Source organism: Sus scrofa, chromosome 15 (assembly GCF_054392235.1).
Source record: "Sus scrofa isolate SSC_HxYL_T2T_F1_AM1 chromosome 15, Sscrofa_HxYL_maternal_Yorkshire_Landrace_v2.0, whole genome shotgun sequence".
Classification (NCBI taxonomy): Eukaryota; Metazoa; Chordata; class Mammalia; order Artiodactyla; family Suidae; genus Sus; species Sus scrofa.
Window position 1 is genome coordinate 99771423 of NC_139397.1, and position 17925 is coordinate 99789347.

Here is a 17925-nt window from a genome sequence, read left to right on the forward strand (position 1 = left end):
GTAATAGGAATGTTTTCTTTAAAAACCATGAAAGCATAGACAATTTTATTAAAATTTGCCTTTCTTAATAAGGGCTGGTACTTCCAGATGTCTAAATTGAACTCAATAGAAATTAACTGTGAAAAGTATCCTATAATGACTTAGCAGGAAGACATGAAAAATTCAGGCAATTTAAACGTTACCACTTTATAAGTTAGCAGAGTGCTATTTTTCTTTCAATTTAAAATATCACGATATAGTGAACTAATTTTTTTCCTTCACTTAATGGCTCTTTAAATCGGTATTGCAAGTGATTAATGTCTCGATTAAATATCACTGTACGTTAAATTAGAGTTTAAGAGATAAATAATTTCTGAATGGTTGCAATGAAATCCCTTGCTAGTGTGCTAGTGTTATACATAAACATAAAATATACCCTTGCCAGAAATGCTTCAATGTTTAAAACCTGAAGCACTGACATGGGATGCTGGATTGCAACTGAATTTTGATTCCCACAACACACTTCAGGTCCGTTCATGCTGCCTTGCTTTCCAGGGCTGACTGGAAGGGGACGTACTACACACAGGTCAATGGAAAGGATCAAAATGTTCTCATCTTTTATGCTGGCTCTAATGCCCATCAGATTTTATAAACCCCAAGATAAACCTGGAAGAACATCAAACTCATCTAGGGGAGCTGCACTTCCCCAAAGTTTCAGTTCCAAAAGCTTTATTGCATGGAAAGTAACAAAGGCAGGCTTTCTTTTTTAGAACCCAGCTAATCTTTTGGTGTGTTTTCTGCTCACATCTCATAGTGCATAAATATATGCACATTTATAAATACACGCACACACACACAAATTTGCTCCACAATCTAATGTCACTTTGCTTTATTTTTCTCAATCAAATAAAGTCCAGCTCTGAGTATGTGCTTATTAACAGTACTTGTTATTTCACCGTCCTTCCTGCCCTGCTCTTTCTAGGGCACCAAGAAATGCAGTAAACTTCAGGATGGGCTATGGCTTTCAGTCTATGGGGTCACCATTGAGAGGTTGGTGTCTAAACCCCAAGGAAAGGTCAAAGATAGGTGGCTCCACTCCCTCCATGCATTCCAGTGTAGACCCTGGAATTTCTTTTTTTTTTTTTTTTTTTTTTTTTTTTTTTGCTATTTCTTTGGACCGCTTCTGCGGCATATGGAGGTTCCCAGACTAGGGGTCTAATCGGAGCTGTAGCCACCAGCCTACACCAGAGCCACAGCAATGCAGGATCCGAGCCACGTCTGCAACCTACACCACAGCTCACGGCAACACCGGATCGTTAACCCACTGAGCAAGGGCAGGGATCGAACCCGCAACCTCATGGTTCCTAGTCAGATTCGTTAACCACTGCGCCACAACAGGAACTCCTTTTTTTTTTTTTCCTGGAACTTCTAAGTGCCTAGATCATAGTGGTCTCCCTCATGAGACCACATGCCCCTCAGCCACGCCATCCACCCATCAATTAAGGTCCTACTGCCCCCTAGGATCTCCCATGGGAGAGAGGGTGGGCCCCTGCCACTCTCCTTTCTGCTTCATAACCCATAACTCTAGGTGGGACCCCTCAGCTTCTTTCAAGTCTTGAAACTTCACTCTATCTTGGGCAACCTAATTTAATGCTCCCTCAAAAGATAAAGCAAGGCCAAAGGTTCTTCAGTTTTCCTCCTGGAAAGGGGAAATGTGAGATGCTCGACTCTTTTTAAAAAGTAATTTGGCCTCTCCTCCCTGGGAGAAGTGGGAAATAGGTATGCTTTTGTCAATAGCAGCCAAAATTTCTGTGATTCTATTAATACACTATTTTTGCCAGTGTCTATAGACTGTTGGATACTCTGTGGTATATGAACTGCACTTCTTTCAAATGAACAATTAGACATACTGCTTCAGGTATTTATCCTGAAAAGATGTCTAGGGGTTACATAAAAATGTGTTGAGAATATTTTTTGAAAATGTAACGAGCATATCTTTGAAAATAAGTTCATCTCATGTTTCCATACACACCATGGCAATGTGTATACATGTATAATACATGAATGTGTGTGTGTGAGTAATGCAAGCACGTGTACATGCGTGTATGTTTATATATCAAAATTTTCCATTGATGTTTTCCTGAACTATGAGCTTTTTTTAATAAAAGTTTGATATTTTTCTAAATAATTACTTTAAGATTTATTTTCCAGTTTACTTTGTAGCTTTTGTTTTGTTAATGAAAATTAACATGCAGAAAATTTTATCAAGATTTTCAAGTACACCTACATAACATTATACAGGGTATTGATATAACTTTTAATCTCTTCTAACTGTAGCCATTGTCCTTTTCTTTATTCTTAAATGTATTTATATTTTTCTCCCTCACTCATTTTTTATTCCATTGACCAAATATTTATTTCATTGTTTGATCTCAAACCAGTCTTAGATTCACCAAGTCTATTGTGTCTCCGCTTTAAATATCCAATTCTGCATTTTGTCTTTATTATTAACTTATTCTTACTGCTTAATTTCAGTTTATTATTGTTTACTGCTTCAGGAAAATTTTCCCCCTCCCAAATATCTACAGTTGAATGTTTCACTCATTTGTTTTCAAATTTTATTTTTAAACTACAAAATCTCTTAGGATTATGAAATCATTTATAAATACATTTTTTTGCCACAAAGCATAACTTTGATACACAATAGTTTTCTTTAATTATTTCCTTAAAGGTCTATAATAGTGTTTTTTATTTTCTCTTTGGCCTGGGGGGAATGATTGCTTTTTCTTGTGAATATTCTAAGTCTGAAAAAGAGTTCTATGCAGTGAGGGAGTCTCTATTATTGATACCAAAACCTTAATAATATGCTTGGCTATTGATTAGGTCTCAATTTATTACATGTCTCTTTTCCATATTTCTATCTTAGAAATAACTGCAAAATGTCCTCTTCGTGCACTTCAGTCTAATCTATCAAAACAAACAGAAGATTTCAATGGAACTTTTAGCAAACATTTTCTACAATTTTTTTCCTTTTTCCTTAAAGTAATTATTGAAGGAGGGACTGTTCATCTTTACAGGAAGCCCCTCCCTGATGCCCCAACTGCCGAAGGGGCACAACCCTGGAGGGTCAAAGCACAGTGTCCTCCCTCCATCTCTCTGCACCACCTTTTCAGTAATAAACACAAAGCAGAACTATATCTAGGCACTTGTGATGGAGGATGGTGGAGGATAATGTGAGAAAAAGAATGTATATATATGTATGTGTGACTGGGTCACTTTGCTGCACAGTAGAGAATTGACAGAACAGTGTAAACCAATTATAATGGAAAAAATAAAACATTGAAAAAAACACAAACTGAGTCACTTGGGAGTAATTAATAAGATCCTCATGCTTAATATTCTTTAATGCCATTTAATATTGGAACTGTTCATGTTAATCACTTAAAATAGCCCGTCAGACATTTGGGTTTCCGCCAACTAAGGAAGAATGAGGGGTACCAGAGGGTGGGAATAGGGTCGGGGCTGCTGAGAAAATAAGAAAAGCCTCCAACCCATATTTTTTCATTTTATACCCCTTGATTTAAAAATCACACTAAAAACAAATACTCTTGTTAAAAGACATCTACTTTTGGGGAGAATACTTGACAGTCTCGCATGCAATTCTCTAGACCTCCAACAGAAACAAAAATGAAAGGCAGTTTTAAGATGTCCTTCCTTATCTAGCCATTTAACTAAGACATACTTGGGTCAAGAGAGACTAAATGACAACCAGTTTCCCCCCTTGGTAAGTGTCAGATAACCTTCTCAGTTCAGCCTTGACTACAGTTGTCACAGAACATGATTAATGACACATTCCAAGCAGAAGTCCCCAAGGAAAACATCTTCTCTTAATTCTTATTATCCTAATGAAATGATATAGTTCATAATTCATTAGTCAGACTGGAGTGACAAAATAGGCTGCAAGGAAAATAAGTGCCTCTATCATGTCCAAAGAGATGAAGCTAAGACAATTCATCACTAATAACATATGCTTAAAATTCTCTATGTTTTGCTGAATAATACAAGGTTTCCTGTAAAAAAGGAACAGCAACACACATATTAAGTTCTTTCTGAGGAAAATGGTCACCTCCAAAGAAGCCTAAAAAATTCTTATTAAGTAATTAATATTCTGGGTTTCCATGAAAGAAAATTTCCCACACAATGGATTTCTAAAATATCTATCCTATGGAGGTAATGAATTGAACAAAAGTCTACTGAGCACAATGATTCACAAAGGACAGTGGAAAAGGGTGAATTAATAGGTTTTGTCCTTGTCCACATTTCTCATGCCTCCTCTTCAAAGAGGATTGCCTGGCACTGGAATTGACCATACATTTTCCAAGTGTGAGGGCATTCCACAGTTTGTAGCTATTAAATTAGTGGAGCTCAGTACATCATTTTAGTCAAAACTAGCTTTTCAATAAAGACAACAGACTAACATGTAAAATCAATTTCTTTGGGTAAAGTACTGTAATGTTCATAAATAGCATAAAGATACTGATAAAGGAAAGGAATATTCCTTTCCTAAATACAGACCTTGGTGGTCAGGAGAGTCTGCCAGAGTCCTGTACTCACAGAGAGTGCTATTTTTAAGCCATGAAGGACTTCTGGCTGTTATTTCTACATACTGAACCTAACTCTCTTAGATTTTTTTTCACTGACTGTTATTTCTACATACTGAACCTAACTCTCTTAGATTTTTTTTCACTTGAATCTGTAACCGAAGTGGCATGTGAATACCATATGGCTACTAAGAGAGAACAGTGGGTACACACCTTCCCCTGAAGTGAAAGGCCAAAGATTCCAAATCATTTAGTCTTAAAAAATCAGGTCACTGGAATATCTTTTCCATTCTAAACAATTATTCCCTTGCACACAAAAAACAAACACATCAAAATAGGAATTTTAGGCTTATGGGAATAAGCCCTCCATGACATTAAAAGCTAAAGCATGACACCAGTCTTGGACTTTTAGTTAAAAAAAAAAATCTGAAAAAAAGGGTCATGAAGTTTTTAAAGTTCTGTTAGTGGTTATATAATGTTGGAAGTTGTGAGAGAAAAAAGCAGGTTCTAGTCTGTGTATGGAAAATTTCCTCTACAGATGGGTTCTCTCCATTTGGGAAGGAAGAAAAAAACAATAAAAATAATCTAGTGTTAAAGAGCTCAAAATTCACAAGGAGTCAAAAGATAACTTTGCACTGGTCATAAAGTCCTAGCCAAAGAAGTATTCTGATTTACTAACCTTGATTCTATAAGAGAGATAAAGCAGTTGAGGCAACAAGAGAGTGAGACCCATTCTTCTGCCTGGATCTTGTCCCCACAAGTCAAATTCTTTAGTTACATAAAATACTGGATACAATTGCTATGCTATATTACACAGCTGCAGCGCAAGTCTCAAGAATAGGTGAATTTTAATTATAGATAAAAAGATGAGGATAGTTGGTAAAATGAGACAAATTTCCTTTTATATCTGGCTATCCTGTCTAGGCCACCCGAGCCATAAAGCTGAGTTTGTTTTTAACTACTTCTTAGCTTTTGGTCAAAATGTGGTTCATTATCGAGTGTGTCTGTGATATTTTTCTTAACAACTCTTTCTCTTCGTTCCTGGCTTGGATTGTTTTTCTTGCATTTTTTACTTGTCATCCTGTCTCTAGCTCCGTAAGCCAATACCCAGTCTTGAAGACCTTCCTCCATCAATCGAAGAAGTAACATGCCGGTCTTCTTCTCAAATAATGGTTGTCAAATATTTTCATATTAAATGGCTTGCAATTAGTCTGTCTTTATTGCAGTATAGTTAATTTACAATGTGTGCCAACCTCTGCTGTACAGAAAAGTGACCCAGTCATATATACATATATTTTATACATATATTTTATATTATTTTCCATCATGGTCTATCCGAGGAGACTGGATACAATTCCCTGTGCTATACAGTAGGATCTTATTATTTATCCTTTCTAAATGTGATAGTTTGCAACTACTAATGCCAAATTCCCAGTCTCTCCCCCTTCCCACTGGCAACCACTACTCTGTTCTCTATGTCTGTGAGTCTGTTTCTATTTTGTAGATAGGTTCATTTGTGCCATATTTTAGATTCCACATATAAATGATATGTGCTGTCTGTCTTTCTCTTTCTGGAACACTTCACTTTACGAGAATCTCAATTGTATCCATATTGCTGCGAATGGCATTATTTTGAAATTTTTATGGCTGAGTAGTATTCCAGAGTAGATATGTACTATATCTTCTTAATCCATTCATCTGTCAGTGGAAACTTAGATTGTTTCTATGTCTTGGCTATTGTAAATAGTGCAACACAGGGGTGAATGTAGCTTTTTGAATTACAGATTTTTCTGGGTATAAACCCAGGAGTGGGGATTGCTAGATCATATGGTAGTTTCATACTTGGTTTTCTGAGGTGCCTCCACACTGTTTTCCATAGCGGTTGTACCACTTTACATTCTCACCAACACTGTAGGAGGGTTCTCTTTTCTCCACACCCTCTTCAGCACTTGTTATTGGTAGACTTATTAATGATGGCCATTCTGACCAGCATAAGGTGGTACTTCACTGTAGCTTCAATTGGCTTGCAATTATTCTTAAATCTAGTATTAGTTAGGAAGCCTTTGATTGCAAGTAACTGAAACTTCAAACTCAAAGACTCAAGAAATAAAAGCTATTAACAGAAAGTCTTGCAGCAAGAGTTATTTTTTTTTAAGCAAGATAAGTTATTGCTTCATGTAACCACAAATTCCAGTGGCAGAGTTTGGTTTGATCCAGAAGCTGAACAGTGTCACCAATTTATATCATCACTTCAGATTGCTGTGTTCACCGTAAGGCTTGCTCTGATACTCAGATGATCTGCAGTATCCCTAAAGTTACAGCCTCAACTACTTCCAGCAGGGAAGTCAGAGTCTGTTTCCTCAGTAGCTTAATTAAAGTGCCAGTATCCATGTCTGGACCATTTGATCATCACTAAAAAAAGAAGGAGGAAGGAAAGAAGGAAGGAAAGGAAAGAAGAGGAAGAGAAGGAAGAATAAGAAGAAGAGGAGTAAGAATGTGTCTAAAAGGATAGGAAACAGTGATGGTTAGGAAATTTGGGGCACTGTATTTGGAAGAGAGAGGGATCCCTGGAAGTCAACCAACAAACGCTGACTACAAAATTAAATTTTTAAATTTTTTTTTGTCTTTTTGCCATTTCTTGGGCCACTCCTGCGGCACATGGAGGTTCCCAAGCTAGGGGTCCAATTGGAGCTGTAGCCGCCGGCCTACGCCAGAGCCACAACAATGTGGGATCCGAGCTGCATCTGCAACCTACACCACAGCTCACGGCAATGCCGGATCCTTAACCCACCGAGCAAGGCCAGGGATCGAACCCGCAACCTCATGGCTCCTAGTCGGATTCGTTAACCACTGAACCACGACGGGGACTCCTAAATTTTTAATATTTATCAAGTTGTAATTCTTCTGCACTTCCCTTTCTTTTATAATATCCTACACAAAATAACATAACAGTATCTGTATCATAGGTGCAATATGAATAACAATACTAATGAAACAGAAACATTCAGAAAAGAAATGCTGAATACATGCTTGCTAAACTAACTTAACACATTTAGAAATCACAGGATGAGAAGAAAATACAACTTATGAACCAAATATAAGCAAACTTGACACTTAGAGGACCTGTGACCACAGACTCATGTTTTGCCTTTGGTTATTATTTTTATTTTCATTTTTTTCACTTGTAAAAAACGATACACTTTGAATCACATTTGGGAAGGAAATGTGACTCTCTATTATTTTGTGATTTTATAATTTTATTGGAGGATAAAAAATAAAGGTTAAAAATATGACTTTTAAATGGGGTGGTTACCCATGCTTGTTAACACAGAAGATTCCTGGTTTATGCCTGTCCCATGGGTGTCTATTAATAATAACCCACTTTGAGTTTCCAGAGAATCCTACGTGAGACAATAAATTATACAGTCTAATTTTAAATAACCATAAAACATCTATATTATATTCTAAAAGAAATCTGGGACAAGAAAACTACCTGATCAAATAATAATATAGTTAAATAGGCATACGCTTTCTGTAAGTTAAAAAAAAAAAAAAAAAGTTCACTTTATCATGTTGTAAGACATATACCATCATGTCTAAAGACCGAAAGGAAGTGCATTTGAAGCCACGACTGTTGTGCTTTAAGGGATCTGGATTAAAACTCTTCATTTTCTTTCTGTTAATACTCCTCCCTGGACCAATCAGTGGTCATATGGTGTTTACAGACCCTGGACATTGAGCTGACTTGAATGGCCTCTGTATTGCAATACAATCAGATTAGGTCTAATCTAAATGCTGTGTGTCCTTTATAGGACAGACAAATCCTAATCCCCCATTTACGAAAGCAAAGCCAGTTCAGTTTCTGATGGCTATCTATTCATTTTCCCCCTCTTTTTTTCCCCAAATTTTGAAATAACAGAAATTAAAATAAATTTTAAATTCACCAGTTTAAATTTAGTCTAAAAATAAGTATTTGGAAGTTCTTAGCTGTAATTAAAGCACATTTTTGATAGCCTAAAATAAATTATTATAAAAACACAATTCCTTTCCTTCTAAAGAATACAGATGAACAAAATAAACTACCCCCACTATTCTAAAACAATAAAGACAGCTTAAAAAGCATCTCATTTCCTCTTTTCTAAATCACTTGAGAGTTTCTCTTGAAGCTCAGATTAGTTAGCTATACTTTATCAGTTAAGCAGTAATGATGTTTTAAAGCAGAAGTCCCCTCTAGATGACTCACCAAAGCATTCTGAAATGAGCCTTTCTGCCTTTTGCCATTTCATTACACTGCAGTCAGGTCCTGCTTCCCCATGAGCCTTTCGAGATTTCGGTGCCATTTTCAAGTACAGAGGGGGCAGGGGATGAAGTGTGGTAGATGGCAGCACCCCACCCGCCTTAACTCCTGGCTTTCACCATCTGCCAGCTTAACTATTTTCTCTTTCACTGCCATCCCCTTCCTCCCAGGATCCTAAAATTCATCATCAATATCCTGATGCCATTTCCGCTCTCAACTCTGCAGACTTCAGTAAGACTAAATTTGGGGGATGTTCCTTTCTAAATTTTACATTGTCTCTGTGTGTCACATGACCTGGAAATGAGAGTCTAAAATTAGAAGAGAATAGGTAGATAAAGAAGTAACTGAAGTATAAAAAAATGCCATCCAAAAGGGAGCTACCACCCTCACATATGACAGAGTTTAGAGTAGGGAACTGTCTTACAGGAACAGAGTTCAATGCTTAAATGAATAAGGGAAAAATTTTCTAAAGGAATTCAGAAGGGAAAGAGTATTTTCACAAAGACTGACAGCACTCTATTTCTTAAAGCAGCTCTGTGAAACCACAAATAAAACAACAATAAAACAAACAAGGGCTTTGATGTACTCATAGGTTTTCTTCAGGGATGGATATGGAAGACAGGCTTGTTAACACAAGGAAAAGATGACATTTCAACTCTAACGTGATAACTGATTTCATTCCTGCTAAGATACTCAGACATTACTTTCCCCAGCCCCATCCATCTCTGTGAAGCAAAGAGTCCTACTGATAGCTCTGCTGAAAAGCAAAAATATTCCTGAGAGGCACCTTTCACATATGTAGCACCCTTCCTTGAAGTAGGGAGTGAGTAGCAACATATTTCTCTATAATGCTAACAACAGATCTGTGCCTAAAATAAGATGGTGCTTTTGTTTTGTTTGTTAACCTGATTTATAAATTACCCAGAATAAAATCTCTGCCTAGATTCTTCTCTCCTTTGCACCTACCCACAAAATATACATTAAAAATAAATATCAACTGCTCTTGTATCTATAAGTAATGTAATAAACGTAAATTTGAAGATAAAAATTCGTAAGACATACATGGAAGACAAATTTAGTTGACTTCTGGTTTATGTATTAATTCAAAACATTCAAACCCTTCATTCATTCAATACTTATTAAGTTCCTACCTGTTCTAAGTACAACAGTAGATAAGACCAATTGGAAACTTATGCTACCAGTATTGATTTTAAAAACCTAACAGAAAGACAATTATTTAGGGAGATAAAATGATAAAATATACTATATGAGACTGAGAAATGTTTCAAGTTGCCCTCAATTTACTAAAAGCCTGTTAGATCTTCCTGTTTTTAAACTTCCTAAAAATGAAATTATGCAGTATTCTTTTGTGAGTTTTGTCCATTTCATTGTGTGTATTTGTAAACCATTCATTCCCATTTATCTAATAATACTCTATTATATGAATGCATCAGAGTTTATTTATCTAGTCTACCAAAACTTGGCATTTGAGCACACTCTTCAGTTGGGGCGATTACAAATAAGGATGCTACAAACATCCTATGTTTGGGGACAAAGGTATACATACTTGTAGAACTGCTGTATCTGCTTTATTTACTTCTTGTTTGTTTGTAACATTGATACTTTCAAATAGAGAGCATATTTAAAATAGGAATATGTAGGAAACTATAAAGGAAAAAAGTGATAAAAATACATCACATAGAGAACAGCAAGACCAAAATGTAAACACTATTAAATTGATTATTAATTCTTTCACCATGAGTCCACTGTACCACATACCATTTAGGGATAATGCGCTTCTTTTTGGAAACTATTAAAAGTACAACATGAACCTATTTCTGCCTTGCAGTTTAATAAAAACTTTAAAAAGAAAAAATCTTTTATCCAATTTTATCTTTCAGATAATTTGCTTCAATATTAAGCAAACCACCCTACTGTGAGCGGCCACATTAATGCTGCTGAAAAAAAATGCATCAAGAGAATCTAAAATGAAACACTTTGAGAAAAAAAAAAATGGTCTTGGTTTCATGAAGTTGGAGAGTTTGAAAAATACAAATCACTTTAAGAAGAACTTTAAAACTTTTCCTTTAAATAGGCCTACATAACCAAATCACTGGCAATTCTTTTCCTGAAAACTTCACAAGACCTGCATGATTTGGAATATATGGGTTTTATGGATTGTCTGGGCTCTATGCCTGGAATTTTTCCCAGTGATCATCTCATGTTTTTATTCTAGGATCAAAAATGTCAGCAGATGTTAAGACTTGTTAGCCAAGTACAGCGATTTAGAAGGAAAGAAGAAAAGAGGGAAGAAAGCTTTGGAGGAAGGGAAGAAGGAAGGAAGAAAGGAAGGAAGGAAGTGAAAGCATTTCAACAATCCTCCAAACCAGTAACTCAAAGGATAGATAGATTTAAAAAAAAAAAAAAGTTGTAAAGAATGGAAGCACTTGAATGGTAACTATACAAAACATTCTACTGAATAACTAGGTTCTAGTTAAGAATACGACCAGCTCTAAATCACATGCACCATTCCATAGTCTTTCCAAGTCATCCCAGAATACAATAAAATACCAATATCAAATTGCTCCATTGATAATTCCATATCCCTGATGTATGTAGACACAACTATAAAATGCAAAACTATGAAACTTCTAGAAGATAACACAGGAGGAAATTTCAGTGATCTTAGATTTGGCAGTAAGTTTTTAGTTGCAGCACCAAAAGCATGATCCATGAAAGAAAAAAGCTGATAAGTAGAACTTCATTGAAATTAAAAACTTCTGCTCTGTGAAAACACTGTTAAGAGAATAAAAAGCAAGCCATAGACTGGGAGGAAATATTTGCAAAACACATATCTGATAAAGAACTTGTGTCTAAAATGTGCGAAGAACTCTCTTAAAATTCAACAATAAGAACCAACCCAATTTTAAAAGAGCAAAAGATCTGAATGGATATCTCAACTGAGAAGATACATAGATCTAAATAAGTGTATGAAATGAGGTTCCACAGCATATGGCATCAGGGAATTCTAAGTTAAAACAACAACATACCACTACACAGCTATTAGAGTGGCCAAAATCTGGAATACTGACAATACCAAATGCTGGTGAGACTGTGGAGCAATAGGAGCTCTCATTCATTGCTGGTAGGAATATAAAATGGTACAGCCACTCCGAAACACAGGCAGTATCTTACAAAGCAAACCATAGTCTTCCCATATAATCCAACTAAATTAAAGTATTTACCCAAATTAGATGAAAACTTATGTTCACCCGAAAAACCTGCACACAAATGATTATAGCATCTTTAGTCATAATTGCCAAAATTGGAGTCAACTAAGATGTCTTTTAATTGGAGAATGGATAAAGAAAATGTGGTAGGTCCATACAATGGAATATTACTCAGCAATAAAAAGAAATGAGCTATTAAGCCACAAAAAGACATGGAAGAATTTTAAATAAATATTGCTAAGTGAAAAAGAGCAGTCTGAAAAGGCCACATACTGTATGATTCCAACTATAACATTCTAGAAAAGGCAAAACTATGCAGTGGCTTCCAGTGGTTGGGAAGGAAAGAGAAAGAGATGAATTGGTGGAGCATAGGAGATTTTTAGGGCAATGAAAAATACTCTGTATGATACATTAATGGTGGATAACAATGTGCTATTGGAAAAACCCATAGAACAGTACAATACAAAGAATGAACCCTAATGAAAACTACGGACTTTAGTTAAAAGTAATGTATCAATATCGGTTCATCAATTGTAAGAATTATACCACATCAATGCAAGATGTTAAGAATACGGGAAACTGGGGGGTGGGAGAGGGTACATAGGGAACTCTGTCCTTTCTCCTCAACTTTTCTGTAAACCTAGAACTGCCCTAAAAAAATAAAACCTGCTAACAGAAAAAAATTCAATGAACTGATTTTAACTTTAATGCAGTTAAAATATTTGAAAATATACTACAATATGATGAAATGGAAAACAAGAGAAATTGCACTTGAATCCTGCGCTTAAGATACCTGGTCTATACAGACTTCCTTTTCCAAGGAGTATCAATAACAATAATGATGACAATGGTGGTGGTGGTGGATAACGGTTACTGTGCATTTATAAAGTGCCGGGCACTATGCTATCGATTTTCTGCATTTCTAATTTAATCCTCACATCACCTTATGAGATATGTATTGTCACCCTTGCTTTTCAAATAAGGAATTTTCAAATAACCAATTCACATAGCTAGTGAGGAGTGAGCAGGTATGCATCTCACTATGCACTCTTAACTACAGTGCTACTTTGCATTTTACTGCAAAGGGAAGATCTAATAAAACTACATGAACATATGCCAAGGATTCCAAATTTATCAGATTAGATCACCTGGGGGGGAGGATAGAGAAAATGGGCTTATCATCTAAATTAAGTTTTTTGTAATCTATCTGTGACCTACATCTACTTGACTACACTTGCATAAAATGAAACCATAATCTCTAATTTTCTACAAGTAGACTTCCTTACAAGCAGACACCAATACTTTCACGGGGCCAGAAATATGTTCAAACGCTCCTTTCAAGAGAAAAAAAGGACATTAGCTACAGCAAGGAATAGGCTTGCAGGCTGAGGGGTCGAGCCCTGGGACAGGAGGGAGAAGACCCAGGTTATAGTCCAAACTCTGCCACTCCTGTGCCAAGCACTGTTGTCTCTTGGGACCTCAACATAAAAAGACAGAGAAAGAAAATTTGAGTACCTTCTAGTTCTCTGATTCGTGTATTTGGGACGTTGAAAACTATTAGTTCTTCTGACAAAGGAAAACAAATGAGTCATAAGGCATGAGGAAATTATGACAGAGTGTGGGGTTTCATTTCAATTTAAGCAAGGCTGCCATGGTGTAGCAGCATCCAGCAGTGGTCTGAGGTTTTGTGGCAAGTCCTCTTTCCAGAGACAAATCTCAGAGTAGCAGAATAGTCAGATTAATTAAACTGTGTTAGTATTAAGGAGCTGAGTTCTAGTTGGTATCTCGAGGGATTCCGGATAACGAGGGCCCTGTGCAAAACTGAAAAATGGAAAAAAATCTGGCCTTGTGCTATGCTGACAAAGGAATCTCCCTCTTCCAACTGATGCCCTCCACGCTGCAGCACCTACTGCCTCCTCCTTGCTTCCACACCTCCCTGGGCATCCAGCCGAGGATGTTCCTTGAAGTTCCTTACATGCTACAAAAATATTCACCTCTTCATTCAAAAATGCAGTCTTGCTGCAGCTCCTCTAGGATTTAGAAGGAAAGCAAACAGATTAAAATGAATCAGACCACGGCATAAATGGCTGAAAGGAGCTTAATCCTTCTGGGGTGAGTATTTACATCTTTAAAATGTTAATATACATAAACCTTTCAAAAGTGGAATTTGGTTAAGTATGAGGAAATTTTGTGGGCTTTTGAAAATGATTAGTTTTAGGAAAGAAAAGAACACTATTCTAAGTCATCCTGCCTTTACTACCCACCTGACCTTAGCCTAGCAAATCAAAAAAACAAAACCAAATACCAAGCAACCCACCACCCCACTTCTGAAAGATTATTAATCCAAATCCAAGCCACCCTGCAAGACGCCAGGAAGTACATGTTCTTTAGGCTAATACTTAAACTGCTAGCCTAAATTGTCAAGTACAGATTTTATGATAACCACCACATTCCACACTAATAATCAGAGCACCCAAGAATTACAGATAGGCTGAGAGAAAATATTTAAGACATACTGCAATTAACTTTTGTTGCTTTAGTAGAAGAATCATGCCAAGACCAAAAGTGATTTTCCTGACATTACTGTCAACAAAAAACATTTTATTCATTTGAAATTTCTCTGGTGTGGGCCCAAAATAATGGTGCTATGTAAAAAGTTCTTCAGAGTTATTATATGGCTTCTCTAAAATATGTACAGCCCATTATTTCACATTTCTCTAAGTATATTTCACTTTTCTCTAATTATACCATCCTGGACACACTAAAAGAATGTGTGTGTGTGTGTATGTATACACGTGTGTGTGTATTTATGCATAAATATAATGTATGTATATGTGTGTGAATATATATATTAAATTGCACAAAGCATCTAATATATACATATATATCACATATACACATATGTGTACATGTATATATCTGTGTGTATATGTATATACATATATAAAATCAGATGTTTTGTGCAATTTTAATTTATTTAGATGCCAACTGTCTACCCTTTTAAATTTTTCAGCCTTTTGTTTCCCCGAAGGTACCCATATCTTGACTATTTCAGGAGAAATCAAAGGAAAATCGTATAAATAAAATGATATTTTTCTTAGAAACTATTTCAGACCTCACAAATAAGATGTAGTATAGAAGATGGATACCTTAAAAAATAATGAAAAAGTACAATATTTTCATACACAGAGTATCCTGCTACAAAATAATATTCTCAGATGTAAAGTTAAAAGATTAGCAATTAAGAGGGGAAAGTATTTAATGCTAGAATTAAAACAAGAAGAGTTATTATTTGTGTAGTCCTTTAAAGTTCTCCAAGTGTACTGATATCCATTATGCCATGTTGATAAAGCTGCTCTATTTACTAATGGTTAGTACATATACTACTATCTCATTAGTGCTTAAAGGTAAAGCTGACTAATGACTAATGGTGTTTTTAAAACTTGGAGGTACTGAACATATCTTTATAGTTTTGACTTTTAAACCACATTAATGTTTTACACATTAATACATTAAATTTAAATAAGGATGGAAAAAACTAAATTTGATTTCAAACAGAAACAAATAAGCCTAATTGTATGTCAGAGAGACTACATAATTATCCAGAAGAAAATACAAAAAAGAATGCACGTAACTTTTGAATGTAGTACATGACTTTATATCCTCAATGAAATATATTCTAAGGACAAAAAGAAGTAAGGAATGATCTTGAACTTAAAGAGTTTATGGTTGGTACTGGGATTGGTGTAGCAATTCTAGAACTTGGGGAGGGGGTTCTTGTAACCACAAATTAATGTTAATATATGGATATTGTTGGAAACTAGATTTTTCTCCGTGGGAAAAAGGAGATACAGACACAAAATGAGGGAAGAAGAAAAAAAACCACTATTAGGTTGGATTAGAATCAAAGGTATTAGTAAGAACTTATGATTCTCTGTGTGTGTTTATTCACTAGCTCTGTCCATTGAATGGTTCTAAAAAGCTAAAGACAGCCCCACTCTGAAAGCAGTGATACCCTTGCAGCAATAAACATGCCTAGTTTTAAGATGTTGGTTTCTAAATGCCATTCCCCACTAAAATATGCCAGGACATTTTGGAGAAATCACTGATACCTGGTCCAGGGAAGAAAAAAGTACCAAAAAAATAAAAAATAAAAAAAAAATAAAAGCCTGGAACGTCTTTCGATGCTGGAGAAAAAAGAAGTGCTCAAAAACTGACTGCACATGTCAGCCTGAAGGGGCTCTCACCAGTCAAATTTGGGACAATGATAGCATCAAAGTGTATAATGACAAGAATAGATTCTAACAATTTTTTAATAAAAATCCTTGAGTAATACTGATTTTTTAAATGTGGTAGGAGGGAGGAAAGGTTTTCTTTACAAAAGTAATCCAACTAATGACTAAAGAAGGAACAAGAGAAACAGTCATCATTTTCACAACCAACATTAATAACTGGTTCTGGAAAGATGCATCTGTGGATGTTAATATCATTAGGTGAAAGGCTATCAGGAAACAAGATATTCACAGAGTCTCAAAGTATCTCCCCACAGATTATTTATTGATTGCAAAGGGGAAACAATACCTCTACAATGGGGAAATCTGGTATATACACCTTTAGCAGTAATCGAGCTTAATGTCATCTATTTTAGGGCAAACCAACCTCATGAGCCTCCACAGCCACATCAGTGTACCTATGGAGCATTCTTACCAAATATATTTAACCTAAATCTAATCATGAGGAAATATCAGACAAATCCAAACTGAGAAAGAGAAGGAAGAACCGGCTTATACTCTTCAAAAATGTCAATAACTTAAAAAATAAAAAAAAGGAGGAGGCTTCTGAGGAACTGAACTGTACTGTTCTGAATTACATGAGACAGAAGAAATACAACCATCAAAATTCAGCTATAAAAGACAAGACTGGAACAATCTGGAAATTGTCAATATACACTGCATAGTAGATAAAAGTATTGTTAAATTTTCTGGATATGATCAGATAGATACTGACATATTTAAGTTCATGGTGAAAAGTCATAGTGTCTACAACTAACACTGAAATGCTTTAGCAAAACAAAACAAAAACCAAGTGTATACACAGAGGGGGAAAAAGAAAAGAGATAAAGCGAAGGTAGCAAATTATTACCAACTGGTGACTCTACATGAGGGATTTTGCAACTTTTCTGTATATATGTAATTTTCAAAATGACAAATAGTTGGAGAGGGTAGGAACCCTTGAGATAATTAATGGGACACTTTTGTGTGTGTTTTGGCCCCAGAACTCTATACTCCATGTTATTCAGGTAGGGCCTAGACCTCATGGAGTATGCAGAAATTAAACAGGTGCACCACAATGCCTGCAGGTGCTGGTGGGCATGGGGGCTGTGAGAATGTCAGAGAGGTCTTCGGAGTGTGGCACTTGCTGGAACACAGTCCCCTCATTGTGGCCTTCAACACCCTGCACCATCTGCCCCCTTCAGTTCTCAACTCCTGCATCTCCTGCCCATGTACGTATTCCTCATCGCTACTTTCCTTTTTCTATTCTTCATGACCGTCAAGCTCCTCCTCCTGGAACATGTGTTCTCTGTGCCCTCTGCTCTGAAAGCTCTACCTCCAGACCCTTATGCATTGTAAACTTTGCCTCATGGAGGTCTTGGCTGGGATGTCCTTCCCTGACACCAGTAGCTCTAGAGTGAGCCCTCAGTCCCTGTATGCTCTTTGAGAGCACCTTGTTCAAAGTTGTTCACCCACTCACCCTGGGGCACAAATTGGAAATCATATTTATGCATTTGTTTATTGGTGTGTTATCTGTCCTGCCATGA

At 36.1% G+C, this 17925-nt stretch overlaps 1 protein-coding gene and 1 long non-coding RNA gene across 2 annotated transcripts in view; one reads left to right on the forward strand and one right to left on the reverse strand.

Annotated features, from left to right (window-relative positions):
* Positions 1 to 2369: 2369 nt before the first annotated feature.
* On the reverse strand, positions 2370 to 6189 carry LOC146396020 (uncharacterized). Its single transcript, XR_014829864.1, has 2 exons — positions 4702 to 6189; positions 2370 to 4651 (listed from the first exon to the last, which is right to left on the reverse strand). It is a non-coding gene; the product is annotated as an uncharacterized LOC146396020 (long non-coding RNA).
* An 11267-nt stretch (positions 6190 to 17456) lies between these two features.
* Positions 17457 to 17925, forward strand: part of LOC146396021 (uncharacterized) — a 29763-nt gene continuing 29294 nt past the window's right edge. The window contains exon 1 of the mRNA XM_084999107.1: positions 17457 to 17610. Coding sequence (XP_084855233.1) covers positions 17457 to 17610 — 154 coding nt within the window. The remainder of the gene's footprint in view (positions 17611 to 17925) is intronic.